The sequence below is a fragment of the Erpetoichthys calabaricus genome, chromosome 3 (assembly GCF_900747795.2).
Source record: "Erpetoichthys calabaricus chromosome 3, fErpCal1.3, whole genome shotgun sequence".
Lineage (NCBI taxonomy): Eukaryota > Metazoa > Chordata > Cladistia > Polypteriformes > Polypteridae > Erpetoichthys > Erpetoichthys calabaricus.
This window is the reverse complement of record NC_041396.2, coordinates 274,034,332-274,049,805: the sequence shown is the minus strand read 5'-3', so window position 1 is coordinate 274,049,805 and position 15,474 is coordinate 274,034,332. Positions and strand designations below refer to the sequence as shown.

Here is a 15,474-nt window from a genome sequence, read left to right as displayed (position 1 = left end):
GTTGCTTTCACAGCAGCCTAAGGGTCATTACTTGGAATTAGCTGAAGATACAACAAAAATAAATAATTTTTTTATTTTTAAAATGGCTGTTATCACTGAATCTGATCCCTTCCAAAGGTAATTTTTGGTAGACAAATTCCAATTCCAGAAATGGATTCAGCACTCCCAAATCCATATAAAGTGCACTGTTCTGTATTTTTTTTGCACTGGAGGATATTTGGTGCCGACCACAGATATTATCCATCTCATTTCAAATCCATTTAGTCCAATTAAGGGTCACAGGTGTTGTGTTTTGGCCCGAGAAGCAGCAGAGGACATGATTTTTGAACATGTGCACACAGCTACATTGGGCCAAATTAGAATCAGTGCTTCGGCCATTGCTATTTTCAATAAATATACATGATCTGGATAGGAATATAAATAATAAGCTGTTAAAATTTGCAGATGATACAAAACTATGTGGAATTGCAGATAATTCAGAATTAAGTGAATAGTTACAGATGGGCCTGGACAGATTTCAGATCTATACAGATTATTATTTTTTTAAGTTTAATGTAAGTAAATAGAGTAGCAACAGGATCCAGCTTGGGTCCAGTAGGTTACCACCTACTAGGACAGCGTTTCTCAACCTTTAAGTATTTGGAACCCAAATTTTCATAACAGTTTTAATCGCGCCCCCCTAACATTTTTTTTGAAAGGAGCCCACTAATACCAATTAGTTTTTTTTTAATTAATTATATATCATAGATGCATATTTTATTATACCTACTTAACTTTTATCAACATTTATCTAACTCTATATTTATTTTTCTAGTATCAGAATGTAGTTTAAGTTAATTTGTTTTGGTTTCAATAGATGTATTTTTCATATTTTCGATTCTTGTTTTCATTTTTTCACATCTTCACGCACCCCTTTTTGTTACTTCACGCCCCCTAGGGGGGCCCGCCCCACAGTTTGAGAACCACTGTACTAGGAGAATGAGCCTGGAATTGGCCAGACTCCAAGACTTGGTTGTTTCTAATGAGTTTACACACAGTTTGTGTGAGGAACTTTCAGATTTGGGTACGACTGCAGATCCTAATGTAATGTGGGAGACCTTCCGTGACAAGACCCTGAAGGTTGCTGAGGGTTGTGTTGGTGTTACCGGTGTTCCCAGAAGGAGGTGTTTCATCTCGCAGGGCACCCTGGATATCATTGAGAGGAATCACAGAGCATGGCTCAATAGCTAGTCTGGTCTGTACCGGGAACTGAGAGGGACAGATGCGAGGGCTCTGAGGACAGATAAGGAGGTGTTTGTTAGAGGAATCTGTGAGCAAGTGATACACAATCTGTGGTCTAGCGACCCACGTCCTGCTTACAGAGGAATCGAAGCATTACGCACATCTGAATCTGTTCCTCTGAGAGTCGCAGTCAGAGCAGCTGATGGAACGGTCCTTACGGATGACACTGCAGTTGTGACTCGCTGGGCTGGCTACTTTGAGCAGTTGTTCAAAGCTGATCCTCCGGCTAGGACGTTGGATATCTCTGGGTCCACGGTTCTTGAGGCTGATCCTCCAATTAGCTGTGAACCACCTAATCTCACTGAGATTGCACAGGTGGTGAACCAGCTGAGGGGGGGAAAGGCTGCAGGGATCTTTGGTATCTGGGGTGAACTTCTCCAGGCTGGTGGTAAGGCTGTCCTCCTGGCATTGCAAGCAATCTTTGCTTCCATTTGGGAGACTGGCATCATCCCAACTGATGGGAAAACGGGACTTGTCATCCCTATCTGGAAAGGGAAGGGTGATCGCCTGGATTACAGCAACTACAGGGGGATAACACTGCTCTTGGTGCCGGGTAAGGTCCTTGCTAGGGTTGTCCTCAATAGGATCCGTGATCACTTGCTCACCTACCAGCGACCAGAACAGTCTGGTTTTACGCCTAAGAAGTCTGCCATCAACCGCATCCTGGCACTGAGGGTTCTCATGGAGCGCAAATGCGAATATCGGCAGAGTTTCTTTGCAGCCTTTGTCGATTTTCACAAAGCGTTCGACTCAGTTGATTGTGCTGCCCTGTGGGACATCCTGAGGATTCGCAGGATCCCCTCAAGGTTACTGGATATCTTGGCCGGCCTGTACACTAGTACTATGAGTGCTGTGCAGAATGGAGGAAGGACCTCTGCGTTTTTCCCAGTTGATTTTGGGGTTCATCAGGGGTGTGTTCTTGATCCTACTCTGTTCAATGCTTGTATGGACTGGGTATTGGGCAAGGTCGTGGGGTCCGGTGGCTGTGGAGCATCTGTTGGTGAAGAAAGGTTCATGGATCTTGACTTTGATGACGATGCTGTGATCTTTGCAGAGTCAATGAAAGCTTTGATCGGGGTGCTCGAGAGACTGTCTGGACTTGCGAGTGTCCTGGATAAAAACCAAGATCCAGGCCTTTAATAACCTCTTGGGCACAGCCATCAGCAGTGTGTCTGTTTGCGGAGAGAGTGTCGACCTTGTTGAGAGGTTTACTTACCTTGGCAGTGACATTCATGTCTCTGGTGACTCTTTCTATGAAGTCAGTAGACGGATTGGGAAAGCATGGGGGGTCTGCTCTTATGCTTCCAAGGCTCATTGTTATCAGCAAAACTCTGACTCCAAATGGCAAGAGGGGATCACATGGGTGTGTGCTATAACAACAATAGCAACATTTATTTATATAGCACATTTCTATACAAAGAATGTAGCTCAAATTGCATTACAAAATGTCAAAAAGAAAGTTACAAGAAAAGAGAAATAAATACAATTAGTACAATGATAATGCATAAGTAACAAAGAAAAGTAAATAAATACATCCTTATAAGTTTATATAACATAGGCAAAATTAGTAGAAAAGTAACATCCTTATATGCAAATAAAATTATTGTAAGTCTTATATTATTGTAAGTCTCTACAGATGAGTACAATGATACGGTCAGACAGAAAAACAAAACAAAACAGAAAGCTCCAGTTAAGCTGAAGAAAAAAAAATCTGCAGGGGTTCCAACGCCAAAAGACCACCCAGCTCCAGCTTGGCATTCTACCTAACATAAATATGCTCAAATCATTGATCATTGTCCTCAGGCTTTGTCCCTGAGTATTTGATGCAGTTGGTCTCGTGGACAGCTGGGGCTCCTGCCTTCATTCCAGCATCACAGGTTGGCACACAATGTGTCGATCAGATGGTGGTGTCGCAAAACACCGCTACAGAAAAACCAGAAAGGAGAGAAAAGTAGAGGTTAGTAAAGACTGCAACTCACTGAAGAATATGATAATTCTACACCTATATATTTTATTAAGAGTACAACTAAAAAGTAGCTATGAAAAAAAAACAAATGAAAAAAGTGAGTTTTTAGGAGTTCCACAGTATTAGACTGGCATATCTCTATTGGTAACATATTCCAGAGTTTTGGTGAATAACAACAAAAGGCCTCCTCAGCACTTCTTTTATGGATAGCTCTTGAAATAATAAACAGACCAATATTAGAAGATCTAAGGTTACGAGTTGATGTGTAGAGGGACTGGCACACCAAAATAATAGAAGGAGTGAGATTATTTAAGGATTTATACACCATTAGTAGTATTTTAAAGTCAATTATAAATGACACAAATAAGCAACATAACAGTGCTAAAACTGGTGAGTTGCGTTTTTCTAGTTAAGATTCCTGCTACTGCATTCTGTACTAATGTCTTAGCATTTTATGTTAATCTGACACCCATCTTCATCAATACCATCATGAAAACATTTCATGTTTGTAATAACTTATTACTATTTGTAATGCATTATTATATTTAAAAAAAAAATCAAAATGCCATCCTCGATTCTTTATTTGATCATAGTCTCTTTCCAGTTTGTCGCAGGCCTGTTTAGAATCATAGATATTGAACTCTTTGTCACATCAGTTATAACAGTGGCATTAAATAGATGTTCAAACAAACATTGATAATCTGAAAAACAGAAATGCAATTTATTTTAACATCCTTAACAGTGGCCTCAGGGCATAAAAAATGCAGCAATTTTTGTTACCTGATCCCAACACAATTTCATCATCCGGAAAACTTTTCTACCCGTAAGGCTTTCTGGAGGCAGTCCTGCAGGTTTTCACAACATCCCCTCTGGCAAATAAACAGCAAAACATCCTCAAGGAAAATAAGGCAGACAGAAGGATTTCCACTAATTTCATTACACATCCCCAAGGTATTCAAGTGTCACCTGCCAGCTTCCTGCTGGGTCTCATGACAATTCCCAGAGGTGACCCTTAGGACTGTTTAATTTATTCTAGCTTGTCTTCAGTCAAGTACTTGTTACTCAAAAACAAATAAGACTTCTACATCACTGCTTGCAAAAGCAATCGTTAATGAAAAGAAAAGATGAGCACAGATGCAACTGTGACAAATGTCTTTTATTTACTTTTGGGAATATGCCTAATGCAATTTTGCTACCTGCGGAAAGATTGCTCTCTTGGATGAAGACTCATTAAGGGGTTCTTAAAGGCCAGATGGGATTTTTCACTAGTAATTTTTTTTATTTGAAGGAAATAAAATCACATTGCGTACAATCAAGTTGAACTTATACATCAAATGACTTCATAGTCAAACTAGAAAAAAGAAGAAAAGAAAAAAAAGAAAAAATGAAAGTTAAAAAGTGAAAACAGGAACCAAAACAAGAGGACAAAACCTAATAAAACAGAATTCAACCCTTACCCAAGGGAAAGAGAAGAGAGTCAAGAGCAGGGGCAAAAGTAGTTAGAGGGCAAAAAAAAAAGAAGGGAAAATGTCACAATTGCAATGTCTGCAAGTTAGATCTTGCCCCGGATACAGCCCTTGCCCTGAGATAAATGTGATTTAAAGTTGAATGACTGAATGCTTTGCACACATAGAGCTATTCCATGCATGGCGGCCTTCCACTCCTTTTTTGAAATATTAATTAAAAAATCCTTTTCCCACCGTACCTTAGTATCTTTGAATCACTAATTAATATGGTAAGAGTGGCAACAAAAAATGTTTATCATTATATTTTAATATTAAATTTAATTAATGAATCATTCAATTCTCTTTACAGCATATTTATTGTAATACACCACAAAATACCTACTATATTTATAGATTCAAAATATTTGAATTAAACATAATCAACACACTGCTTTAAATCAATATCCATATTTTATAAGTCGAGAAGATTAAACTTAAGAAGAATCACATATGTCATCTAAATAAAGTTATGCGGGAGTACAGGCAATATGATGTAGCTTAATACATAAATAAAGACTTGGTCATTAAGGGAATAATTGAAGAAGAATTAAAGTAAACAGGAGATAAAAGCTATTAGAAAATTATAAATGAAAGATTTTTAAATGGCTAATGAGAGGTCTTACTAATGGGTGCAGTAGCAGATTAATGGGCTTAATGAGTGATAGTCTAATGTTTAGCACAGGCCAGCATTTTTAATGGAAACTAATGAATGCATCGTGAAAGCTTAAGTCAGCAGAGTGGGCAGCAGATGGTTAATGGAAATCAATATAAAACTAATGTGATTAGAAAGCGTGTTTTGAATTGATTGGTTAGTTTGGAACAGAGTGATTGTTGTAAGGGAGTGAAGGTGGTCTAGTCCATTCAGTCCATTGGAGCATTTCCTAGCGATGGACCCCTTTGTTTGCTGTGCCTAGGAAAATGTCTAGGGAAGACAATTGTACTATCCTACATGCTCAAGGTTATTAACGAAAGCTAAAACTATTAATAAAAAACTATTAAATAAAATGAAAAACTAAAATGGTACAAAACAATTACTAAAATATTTTCAGTTTTCGTGATCATATCTGTAAGGAAACAGTAGAATCCATTTTTGTACTTGTCATAAAACTCCGGGTCTGCACTGTACGTGGTGAAATTCAGCCTATAAGCTTGATGGCATCAACAATCAACATGGCTGAAAGAAAGTGGAAGTGCTCTAGATGTGAGTTTTTCAAATGCTGTATCATAAAGTGACAATTTCAGCAAACATACACACAATGGTGTCCTGTGGGCAGAACATGGGCAGTGAGGGCTTGGGAACACCCTATTAAATACCACACTGGCCCAATGACGGGGATGCAATAAAAAGTCCCTTAGCAAAGTTCCTCTAATGGCCCAAAATAGGTTAATCACTGGCAGTACCAGTTCAGTAAGCCCCTCATTGGCCCAGTGATGGTTTGGTAACATAGTCAGAATCAGTAACCCATAGGTTCGCATTTGACAATGCTGTCACACATTAAGTAACACAGTGAACTAATATTTTCAATGTGTTTTATATTTTAATTGCAGAAGAATAAATAACTATTTGAACAATTCCTAAAGTGTTGTTTTTATATTTTCTAAAATTGCACAGTATTGTTACATATTATTGGTAAACTTTTTCTTAACATCAATGTTCTGGGATGTAACAGTACAAAAAAAATTAATCTGGACTAGTACTAAGAACTTGTGTGGATTACAGATCCTTATATTTGAACCCAGAGTTGTATTGGGTCCTGTGTATCTGGGGTATGTGGGATCAGTGATGCCACCTGCTGTTCACACCACTTAAGTATTGTGTTTTTATTTTCCTTTTCTTTTTATTATTAAATTGTAAATCTTCATAATAACGCACAATTTAATTGTTAAAGGAACAACTTAACACTAAAAGAAAAATTCAAAGAAGTGACCAGTAAGGGGCGGTGAGGTGGTAACACTGCAGCCTCACAGTAAGGAGACTGAGGTTCACATCCTGGGTCCTCTTCATATAGGGATTTTCTTTGTGTCCATGTTGGTTTCCATTCACAGTCCAAAATCAAGCAGGTTAGGTGGACTGATGATGCTAACTTGCCCCCCTTTGCTGTGAGTGTGTTCATATTGACAGGAATCCTGACCAGGGGTTGTTCCTGCCAGACTGTATCCAATTTTTGCTGGGATAGACTCCAAGTGCCCTAGAACCGTACCTTGGATATGTAGTAAGTTAAGGATTTTTTCAGGTTCATGACCAAATTTTGGGTTTGGGGTTAAGGTTGTCTTCCCACATAAGGACAATACCTCCCAGTTCAAGTTCACATAATACAAGGCAATAAATATTTATGTCATGTTTGCAGAGAGCAGCAGCTTGTGAAGCAAACTCAGTAAAATGCCAAAAACATGAAGAAGCCATAGTAAACCCGTTTATTGAAACTGGAAAGTCTACAAGGCTTTGTGAAATGCCGTGATTCGGAAAATGTGTTGCTTTTCTTAACCCTACATTTAATTACCATGTGCTGCATTAATAAATGTGCTCATTGCACATAAAGTTGATATATATCAACAGAACTTATCAAAGAAATGGTCAAACAAGCACAAAAATTTACCCATCCTCTGAGATTAGATTTGTTATTTGTGAACTACAGTACACTTTTTTATTTTGAGAATTTTTGGGATTAACTTTTGTTCTCAAGTTAGACTTTGATTTTTTGGCACATTTCTGGTTTGGTCGTTTCTCTCTTTGATCTTCGGTTTTGACCATTTGCTTCAGTTTCAAACCTCATCTTTTATTCTGGTTTTTCCTCATATAATTTTTTTGACCTCTTGCTGAAATCAGTACAGTACAATCAGAAGTAAGAAAATGCCGCTCATTATACAGTGTGTGATGGGTGGCCATGGCCATTACCCGGCTGGGATGCCAGCTGGATGGAAGGACCCGAGGAGAGAGTATCCATAGGGCACTACCTTCCCTGGGACACTAGAGGGCAGCCCTCTTGGGTGGCTGTAGCACCACAGATTCCTGCAGGGCACTCTGGGATTTAGAGTTTGGTACAGCCCTCATGGGCTCTGTGGGGGCTGCCAGGGGGAGCTGCAGAGCCCTACAGTGGACTTCCATCACACCTGGGAGTGATTCCATGTAACGTTGATGAGCCACTTGGAGCACTCCCAGGACCTGCTTAAAAGGAGCTGCCTCACTCCATTCGAAGAACCAGAGTTGGGACAAAGCTGGCCAGTGTGGGAGTGAAGGTGGAACGAAGAAGACAAACTATTGTATGTATGAGACTGTGATTTAGAACTGTGCTGTAATGGTGGGAACCAACGGAGAGCAGTACCCATGAGGAAGAATAAAAAAACTGTGTTGTGCTGCATTTTGGTCTGTGCCTGTTGTGTCAGGGTCGGGGCAGCTGGAGCGCCCCCTGGTTTCCACAAGTGTAATATGAAATGAGAACCTCAATTATAGTAAAAAAGATCAACAGAAGTGCCATTTCATTTATTAATACTTAGAAGTTCTTCCTTTAGGTCTGACAGTTTTAATCAGTGGCTTTTTACCTTCTTTCATCTCTGAACCTGTAGGTACACAAGCAGTTTGCATTATTTTTAAAATAAACATAAAAGTTCATGGTTTATACTGCAGATTCAAAAATAATTATTTGCCCTTGCTGTCTCTAGCTACACATTTAACAGTCACATTTTCCTTTTATTTTTAAAGCCAGCCTTTAATGTTTGCTTCAGATCTCAGAAGCTCAATAAAGAGAATATGATGGAGCAGTGTGGTAGAGCAATGGGGTTTTATCTTCACTTCTCTCCAGACTATTTCTCACACACAAAATTATATAATCGGTCACAGTGATCGTCATTCCAGAGTCCAGTTCCTGAATGGCCCCCACAGTCTTCACCCCCCTTCATTCCATGACCAGTCCAGTTGTCTGGTTGACCAGGGCGCCATGACCTGCAGCCACAGACAGAAGAGGAGAAGATACAGTGGTTAAATAAAAATCAAATCATCCATCCATCCATCCATTGTCCAACCCGCTGAATCCGAATACAGGGTCACGGGGGTCTGCTGGAGCCAATCCCAGCCAACACAGGGCACAAGGCAGGAAACAATCCTGGGCAGGGTGCCAACCCACCACAGGGCACACACAAACACACCCACACACCAAGCACACACTAGGGCCAATTTAGAATCGCCAGTCCACCTAACCTGCATGTCTTTGGACTGTGGGAGGAAACCGGAGCACCCAGAGGAAACCCACGCAGACACGGGGAGAACATGCAAACTCCACGCAGGGAGGACCCGGGAAGCGAACCCAGGTCTCCCAACTGCGAGGCAGCAGCGCTACCCACTGCGCCACCGTGCCGCCCAAAATCAAATCAAGTTTATAAAATTAATACATTATTTATGATTACATTTCCATTTTTAGCTACATTAAAAATCATAGCAGTTAACAGTTGTTATGAAATAGTTTTGATTTTCTGTATCCAAAAATTGCCTGCATTTTTATAAAGTTGCTGATTGTCCGTAGATTCAAACTAAATGCTAAGTGAGACTCAAAAGCAGCAGATTTTACATTTGGTTAATTTCCTTAGAGAAAACATGTTCAGTAAATGTCTATATGTTCTTTAGTTCAGATGATGGACATTGGGAGGAGGAACCAACCTAGAACTACTGCAACGGATGCTCTTTCATAAATCCAGCTCCGTTGTTACCAGTTACCAGTTCACCAACAATTTTTGGGGTATGGTTGCAAAACCAAATTACCCAGAGAAAAAGCCCTTACAGCATGGGGAGAATGTACAAGTTTCCTACAGACACTGAGTAAACTGAGATATGAACCCAGTGTTCTGAGACAGCAGTACTAACCACTACTCAATATGCCAGGGAACATAGGCAATATATGCAGCAGATGAAATATATAATTAAAGTGTTAAGTTTAATGCTTGATTGAATATCTGCTAATGAAATAGAAACCAGGCATGATATCCTCTTCATACAATGTCATGCAATGTCAAGGATGTCTCACTTGAAGTTGCTTTCATAGTCTGTGCCATCAACCCACTCCCACGTGTTTGTTATCGTTTCATCTGTCAGGCCAATCCAAAAAATATCATTGTTGTGTTTTCCTGTAATAAAATCCTGAAAAGTAAGAGATAACAGGAAAATAGAATCAAAATTCAGGCATTACGAGAGATAAGCATAGCTATTGTGGCAGCAATGTGGTGGAACAGTTAAGGCATTAGACTCAAAACATGATGACTGCCAGTTTAATACCTATCCGTGAGTTACTGTGAGACCCTCAGCAAATTCCATAACCTTTCTTGGCTTCAACTGTAAAAAAGATGCTAATCTCATAATGTACTGTGAACAAAGAGATCATAAACATATGAAAAAAAGTACCTGTAGTAGTATTACCTAACTTTGTTGGCAAAAATTTCATAAGACAATGGACAAAAGTTATAGTGCTCTTGGTTAACTGGGTGTAGCAGAAGTGCTATGTACTGTAACTAATTACTTTTCTGTGTACTATATTTGTAGTTTGTTTTAAGAAGGGCTACTATTATGGCAGGCAGTGTGGTGTAGCTGCTAAGACTTTGGGCCTAGGACTTCAGACCTTGATGCTGTGGGTTCAGATCTTGCTACTTATACTGTGTGACTATGACCAAATCATTTCACCTTTCCATGCTCCAATTCGATTAACAAAAGAAATTAAAGCAATGGTTTCTTAAATGTTGTCAGTCACCTTGGATAAAGGCATCAGTCAAGTAATAATAATTATTATTAGCTATTATTGGAGCTGCTTACTCTTGAACATGCTATACAGAATTGTGCATGATTAAAACATTCCTGCATTACATCAGTTCCTGCTTTTCCAAGTGACTTGGCTTTGGTTCTTGATCATTGCAAAATACAATTTTATAGGAAAGTGTATTCTTTTGAACTGAAATGGCTAATCAGTAGGAATTATGTACATTTTGAGCATATACAGTAATATTATCATTATGCAATGGATGCCAAAGCGGAGGTGGATGAATGAAATAAAAGAAGATCTGAAGGAAAAAGTCTTGACTAACAAGGAGGTGCAGGACCGAGCTGTTTGTAGAAGGTTGATCACGCACATCGACCCCACATAGAAGTGGCAAAAGAAGAAAAAGAAGAAGAGGTGAAAGATTTTTCTTTTGTTTACTTCATTTTTTGTGTGTTTTTCATTAGTTGTATGTGGCTCTGCTTCAAAGTCCAAAGATGTAAATATGTATGTAAAGAATTTTAGAAATGAGGGAAGGAGGTTTAGTATCCCCATTCAAACTAAACAGACATACATATAAATGCAAACGATTTCAGAAGGAAGGGTGGCAGTCCTATTTCAAATTCCATAGATAGAAATGGATATTACAATGAAGTAGCTTGGGGAGAATCCATTAAATTTAAACCAACGGCATTGGTCTCAGCTTGTCTTGGACTCATGGGTGCCACCTCCTCCTCTACTTCTCTGTACCTCCCTTTTTGCTTCTGGTAAAGCAATACCTACACTCATAGCCACCACACATGGCATACTCACTGGAGATTTATTGTGCACTTGCCAACCAATGAACTTTCTTACTTCAACTTCACCAAATTTTCTCTTTTCATTTCACACCTAACTATAGAAGTCAAATGTGATCACATCTCTTTTTTGCTGTCCAGGACAACAGCCCCTTCTCCAGTTGTCCACCCTTCCTTTGGTTAGTGGTGCTATGTGTGTGTGATCCCTCAATCGCTTCTGTTGTGTCCTTTGTTTGCATAAAACCACATCTCCATGCAGAACATGTGTGTTAGCATAATATTAATAAATATCAACAAAAAAAATGGTTTGCCTAATTTTCTTTTATCTTAAAAGTCATCAAATATATATAACATTTATCTTCAATTCAAATGCTAGGCCACATTCTATGTTTGCTCATGCAAGCATATTTTGCAGAAGTTGTTTAACAATATTTTTGTAAAACTACATATGATTGGGATGTTGTGAGCATACAACAAGTTAACTTCATATGTGTTTAATGTGATACAAGAACAGTGGGATTTTTTCATCAATGTTTTTGATATAGTTTGCTGATGCCTATTCTATCAGAATTATTTTTAATCTCTGTTCTACATGAAAACACAAGGTTAAAAATTTTTCTCAACCATCACCACATACTACATGGAGTAAATATCATTTTTGGTGGAGCATTTACTGTACATTTACTTATTTATTTGCTTGGCAGGTACTTTTATCCAAAGCAGCTTACAAAAGAGGTAAACATAATCGAGTAGCATTAGGCTAGGGCCTGTTTGTTCAGCAAGTGTAGTAGCACAGGCAACAAATGGTGATTGTCACAAGTGAAAAGATGTAATAACTAAAAAATTTATAATCATAGATTAACATCTGATAAAACAATTAAACTTAATATAAGAACAAATCAACTAACAATATGAAGAATCACAGAACAAAGTTTTTTCCCAATCAATTAGACGAATATTAGCAGGACAGGTGGGTTTTCCAATTGCTTCTTAAATACATTGTGGGATTCAGAAGTACAGATGGAGGTGGGCAGTTCGCTCCACCAACTAAGAAGTACACAACAAAAGAGTCTGGATTGAAACTTGATACCATGCAGAGTTGGCATCACCAGACGCTGTTCTCTGGCAGACCTAAGTATTCCCTTAAGTGGACATTTGTATGAATATGAAATTGTGAATAGGTTACAATTCATCTAATCTTTAATAAAATGATTGTATTTCAGAAGCTGTTACATGTCATGATCTGGGAATCCCAAGCACTATTATAGTTTCTGGTCGCTGCTCTGTAGCAGACCTCTCAGTGCATCTCTCCGTGTTTTGTACCTGTTTTTTTGTTCTTAAATCATGTAAAATTGTTTTCTTTTTATTTTCTTTTTCTTTTTACTAGTCTGCAAGTAGTTATATATCCTGTTACCTTTTTTTTTTGGTATAAATATGTTTTATCTAACTGCCTTACCTTAACCTTTCTTATTTCTATTTGTCTATTTTATTTCATTCTGTCTGTTACCTGTTATTAGATGCAACTGAGAAGGCAAATTTCATGTTTTCCTGTGTAAACATGACTAAATAAAGAAACCTAACCTAACCTAAAGAGTTCCTTAGCACATAGTTCCAAACACTTCCAATAATGTCCACTAGAGGGTAATATCACCATTATGGCAAATGCATAATTTTTATAAAATAGAAGATTTATTCTGCCCAAAAAAGTATTCAAATCACAATGAAGCTCCATCGAATTCGAATAGAGCTGCCTGTGACAAGAAGGAAATCTGAGGGGAACAGAGTCCCAAAACAGAATTAGAAAGCAAAGTGAAAACACAAAGCAGAAGTTAAAAAAAAATCCAAAAAAAACACAAGGCATAAGATTTTACAAAAGCACAGGAGCTCACCACTCAAGAGCGCATTCACAATAAACCACCAAGATCTTTGGAAGACCCTCCTGATTTATAGGGCAGAAGGCAGTTCCTGATGGTGATTGGCAGATGGCCCCACCTATAGGGGACCACCCACAAGATGCATGGAACATAACAAAGGCAGCTTATATACATAGATTAAACCAACATAAAGAAAGATGTGCATAATCAACATAAAATGAATCAAAAATGAACAAAGGAGGCATCAAGTCTGAATTTGAACTCCAGCCAGGGCAGGAACCTTGGCTGAGACAAATTTAATGTTAAAAATGTGAAGCTATTGTAGCTGTGATATAAGGGACTTTTGAATATGGATGTCTAAAACTTTTCTTTTTTGTAATTAGCCTGCTGTTCTTTTTTTTTCTTTATACCAATAAATGAATCATGAAAAAGAGGTTAAGTCTATTCAGAAATGATTGTCAATTTAATTCATTTTATACCAATGTCACTCATTAATCAGAAACCTCCAGATAGCTTGTTAATGCCAAGAAAAGCCAGGACATAACAGTTAATCAATAATCAGATCATAGAACCAAGAGCCTTCCCAATGCATTTTGCTTATGCCTGTTGCAACTTACATTTTCACTCTGGCTGTTGATCACCACAAGATCGGAGTTCATGTATAAGCAGAGTTCTTGAGAGTCTTTCCAACTTTTTGGAACCAATGAGAAGTAATAGCAGCTTGTCTGAAACTTTTGCCAGTTTAGGGGACACTGCTCTTCTGCAAATAAAATTAAAATATGTTGTTAGTTAGAAATTGTTAGTTCTAAGGTGTTCATTTGTTTTATTTTAGTTTTTAAAATTTTTATTGGGATTGACCACACCTTTACTATCATTTTTTGTTGCTTGTTGTCGGAACTGTGTAGCCAAGACATCCACGGAGACTTTTACCAGTTTTAGAGTTTCAGATCCCTGGCCAACTATGGAAAGAAAAAGTAAAGGGTCAGAACTCCAGCAGTGTAAAATTCAATTTTGTTGCCCAATGGAATCTGTCTTCAATACAGAAAAAACATTCTCATTGGTCCAAATCGTTATCAGCCATGTATATTGTCATGTTTTTTGCTTCATTACCACTGTTTTGTAATGTTTGTAGCTGTAATTTTCTGGAAGTGTCCTCTGTCTGGAGAGACTGGCTCAGATTCAATATTGCTGTCTGGACTGCTGCTAGAGTCTGCTTGATGTCATCATGATCTGTAAAGAGAAGGGAAAAGCTTACCCAAGCAACATTAAATCCTGATATGTGCAATTACTATTACCAGATTGTGGCAATTATAGCAAGTAAATGTCTGCAAAGCTAAAGTTGAGAAAACTACATTCCAATAAAAGCACATCAGGTCATATCGAACATCAAGTCAACGGTAAACACATTTTTTGACATTTTTTGATAACAAACTTGTTAATAAAGAGTTTTATCCGCATGGAGAGACCACTGAGGCTTCTGTGGGAAAGAGTTCTTGACCAAGAACAATGTAGTCGTTGCTTTGCACCCTCTGAATTCACCAGATTGCGTTCTCTGTGGATGAGTTTTAGTTCCTGAAATTAAAACTGAGACCGAAGTGAAACTATGACAATTTGCTGGGGGTTCTAAACACAGTAACATGAGAGGAGTACAAGAAATATTTCCAGGGATCGAAGAAGCAGATGGACAACGTATTGCATCTCAAGGGGAATATTTTGACAGTGACTCATAGAATTGCTGTAAATTGTGTAATAAAGTTCAATTTTAAAAATTCTACGAATTTTTTGTCCCTATTTGTATTTTTCTTTATGACTATTGACTTTTGTCCCTGTTTTTCCCCCTCTTTTGGTTTTGCAAACTTACTTTTCTTCACCTTGAATTGCCTTTCTTCACTTTTTTAATCTTTAGCTTTTTTATTTTTTGGAAATCTATTTCTGTTCTTGATTTTTGAAATCCGTCCGTCATGTTTGATAGTTTCTGAGTTCTTGGTTAGTTCTGATATTGTATGATTAAATAAAATTAATTTAAAGTACCTTGTTTTGTTTTCCAGGGTCAGAAGTTTTTTTTTTTATATATAATTTCATTCCCTCCTCCAATTGAAGGCGTTTCTTTCTTCAAACTTCTGCCCTCGTTTAGAGCCTGGACAGGCCCAAAAGCCAGCCTCTTGAGTTTAAGGTCAGGCTGATTTTTATCTCTAGTCCAGGGCTACTCAACTGCAATTCTAGAGGCCTGCAGTGGCTGCAGGTGTTTTCTTTAACAAAAGTTTTAATTCAAATTGAATTATTTATCACTAAAGCAACATGGTTTTTGGAGTTAGT

The 15,474-nt window shown here is 38.1% G+C and overlaps 1 protein-coding gene across 3 annotated transcripts in view; it reads right to left on the bottom strand.

Moving 5' to 3' along the window:
• Positions 1–8,212: 8,212 nt before the first annotated feature.
• The window catches only part of LOC114648961 (C-type lectin domain family 10 member A-like), a 33,918-nt gene continuing 26,656 nt past the window's right edge, over positions 8,213–15,474 (bottom strand). For all 3 annotated transcript variants that reach the window (XM_028798318.2, XM_028798317.2, XM_028798319.2), the window contains 5 exons: positions 14,269–14,388; positions 14,022–14,117; positions 13,776–13,918; positions 9,768–9,880; positions 8,213–8,692 (listed from right to left, as the gene is read on the bottom strand). In XM_028798318.2, coding sequence (XP_028654151.1) covers positions 8,554–8,692; positions 9,768–9,880; positions 13,776–13,918; positions 14,022–14,117; positions 14,269–14,388 — 611 coding nt within the window. In that variant the 3' untranslated portion in view covers positions 8,213–8,553. The remainder of the gene's footprint in view (positions 8,693–9,767; positions 9,881–13,775; positions 13,919–14,021; positions 14,118–14,268; positions 14,389–15,474) is intronic.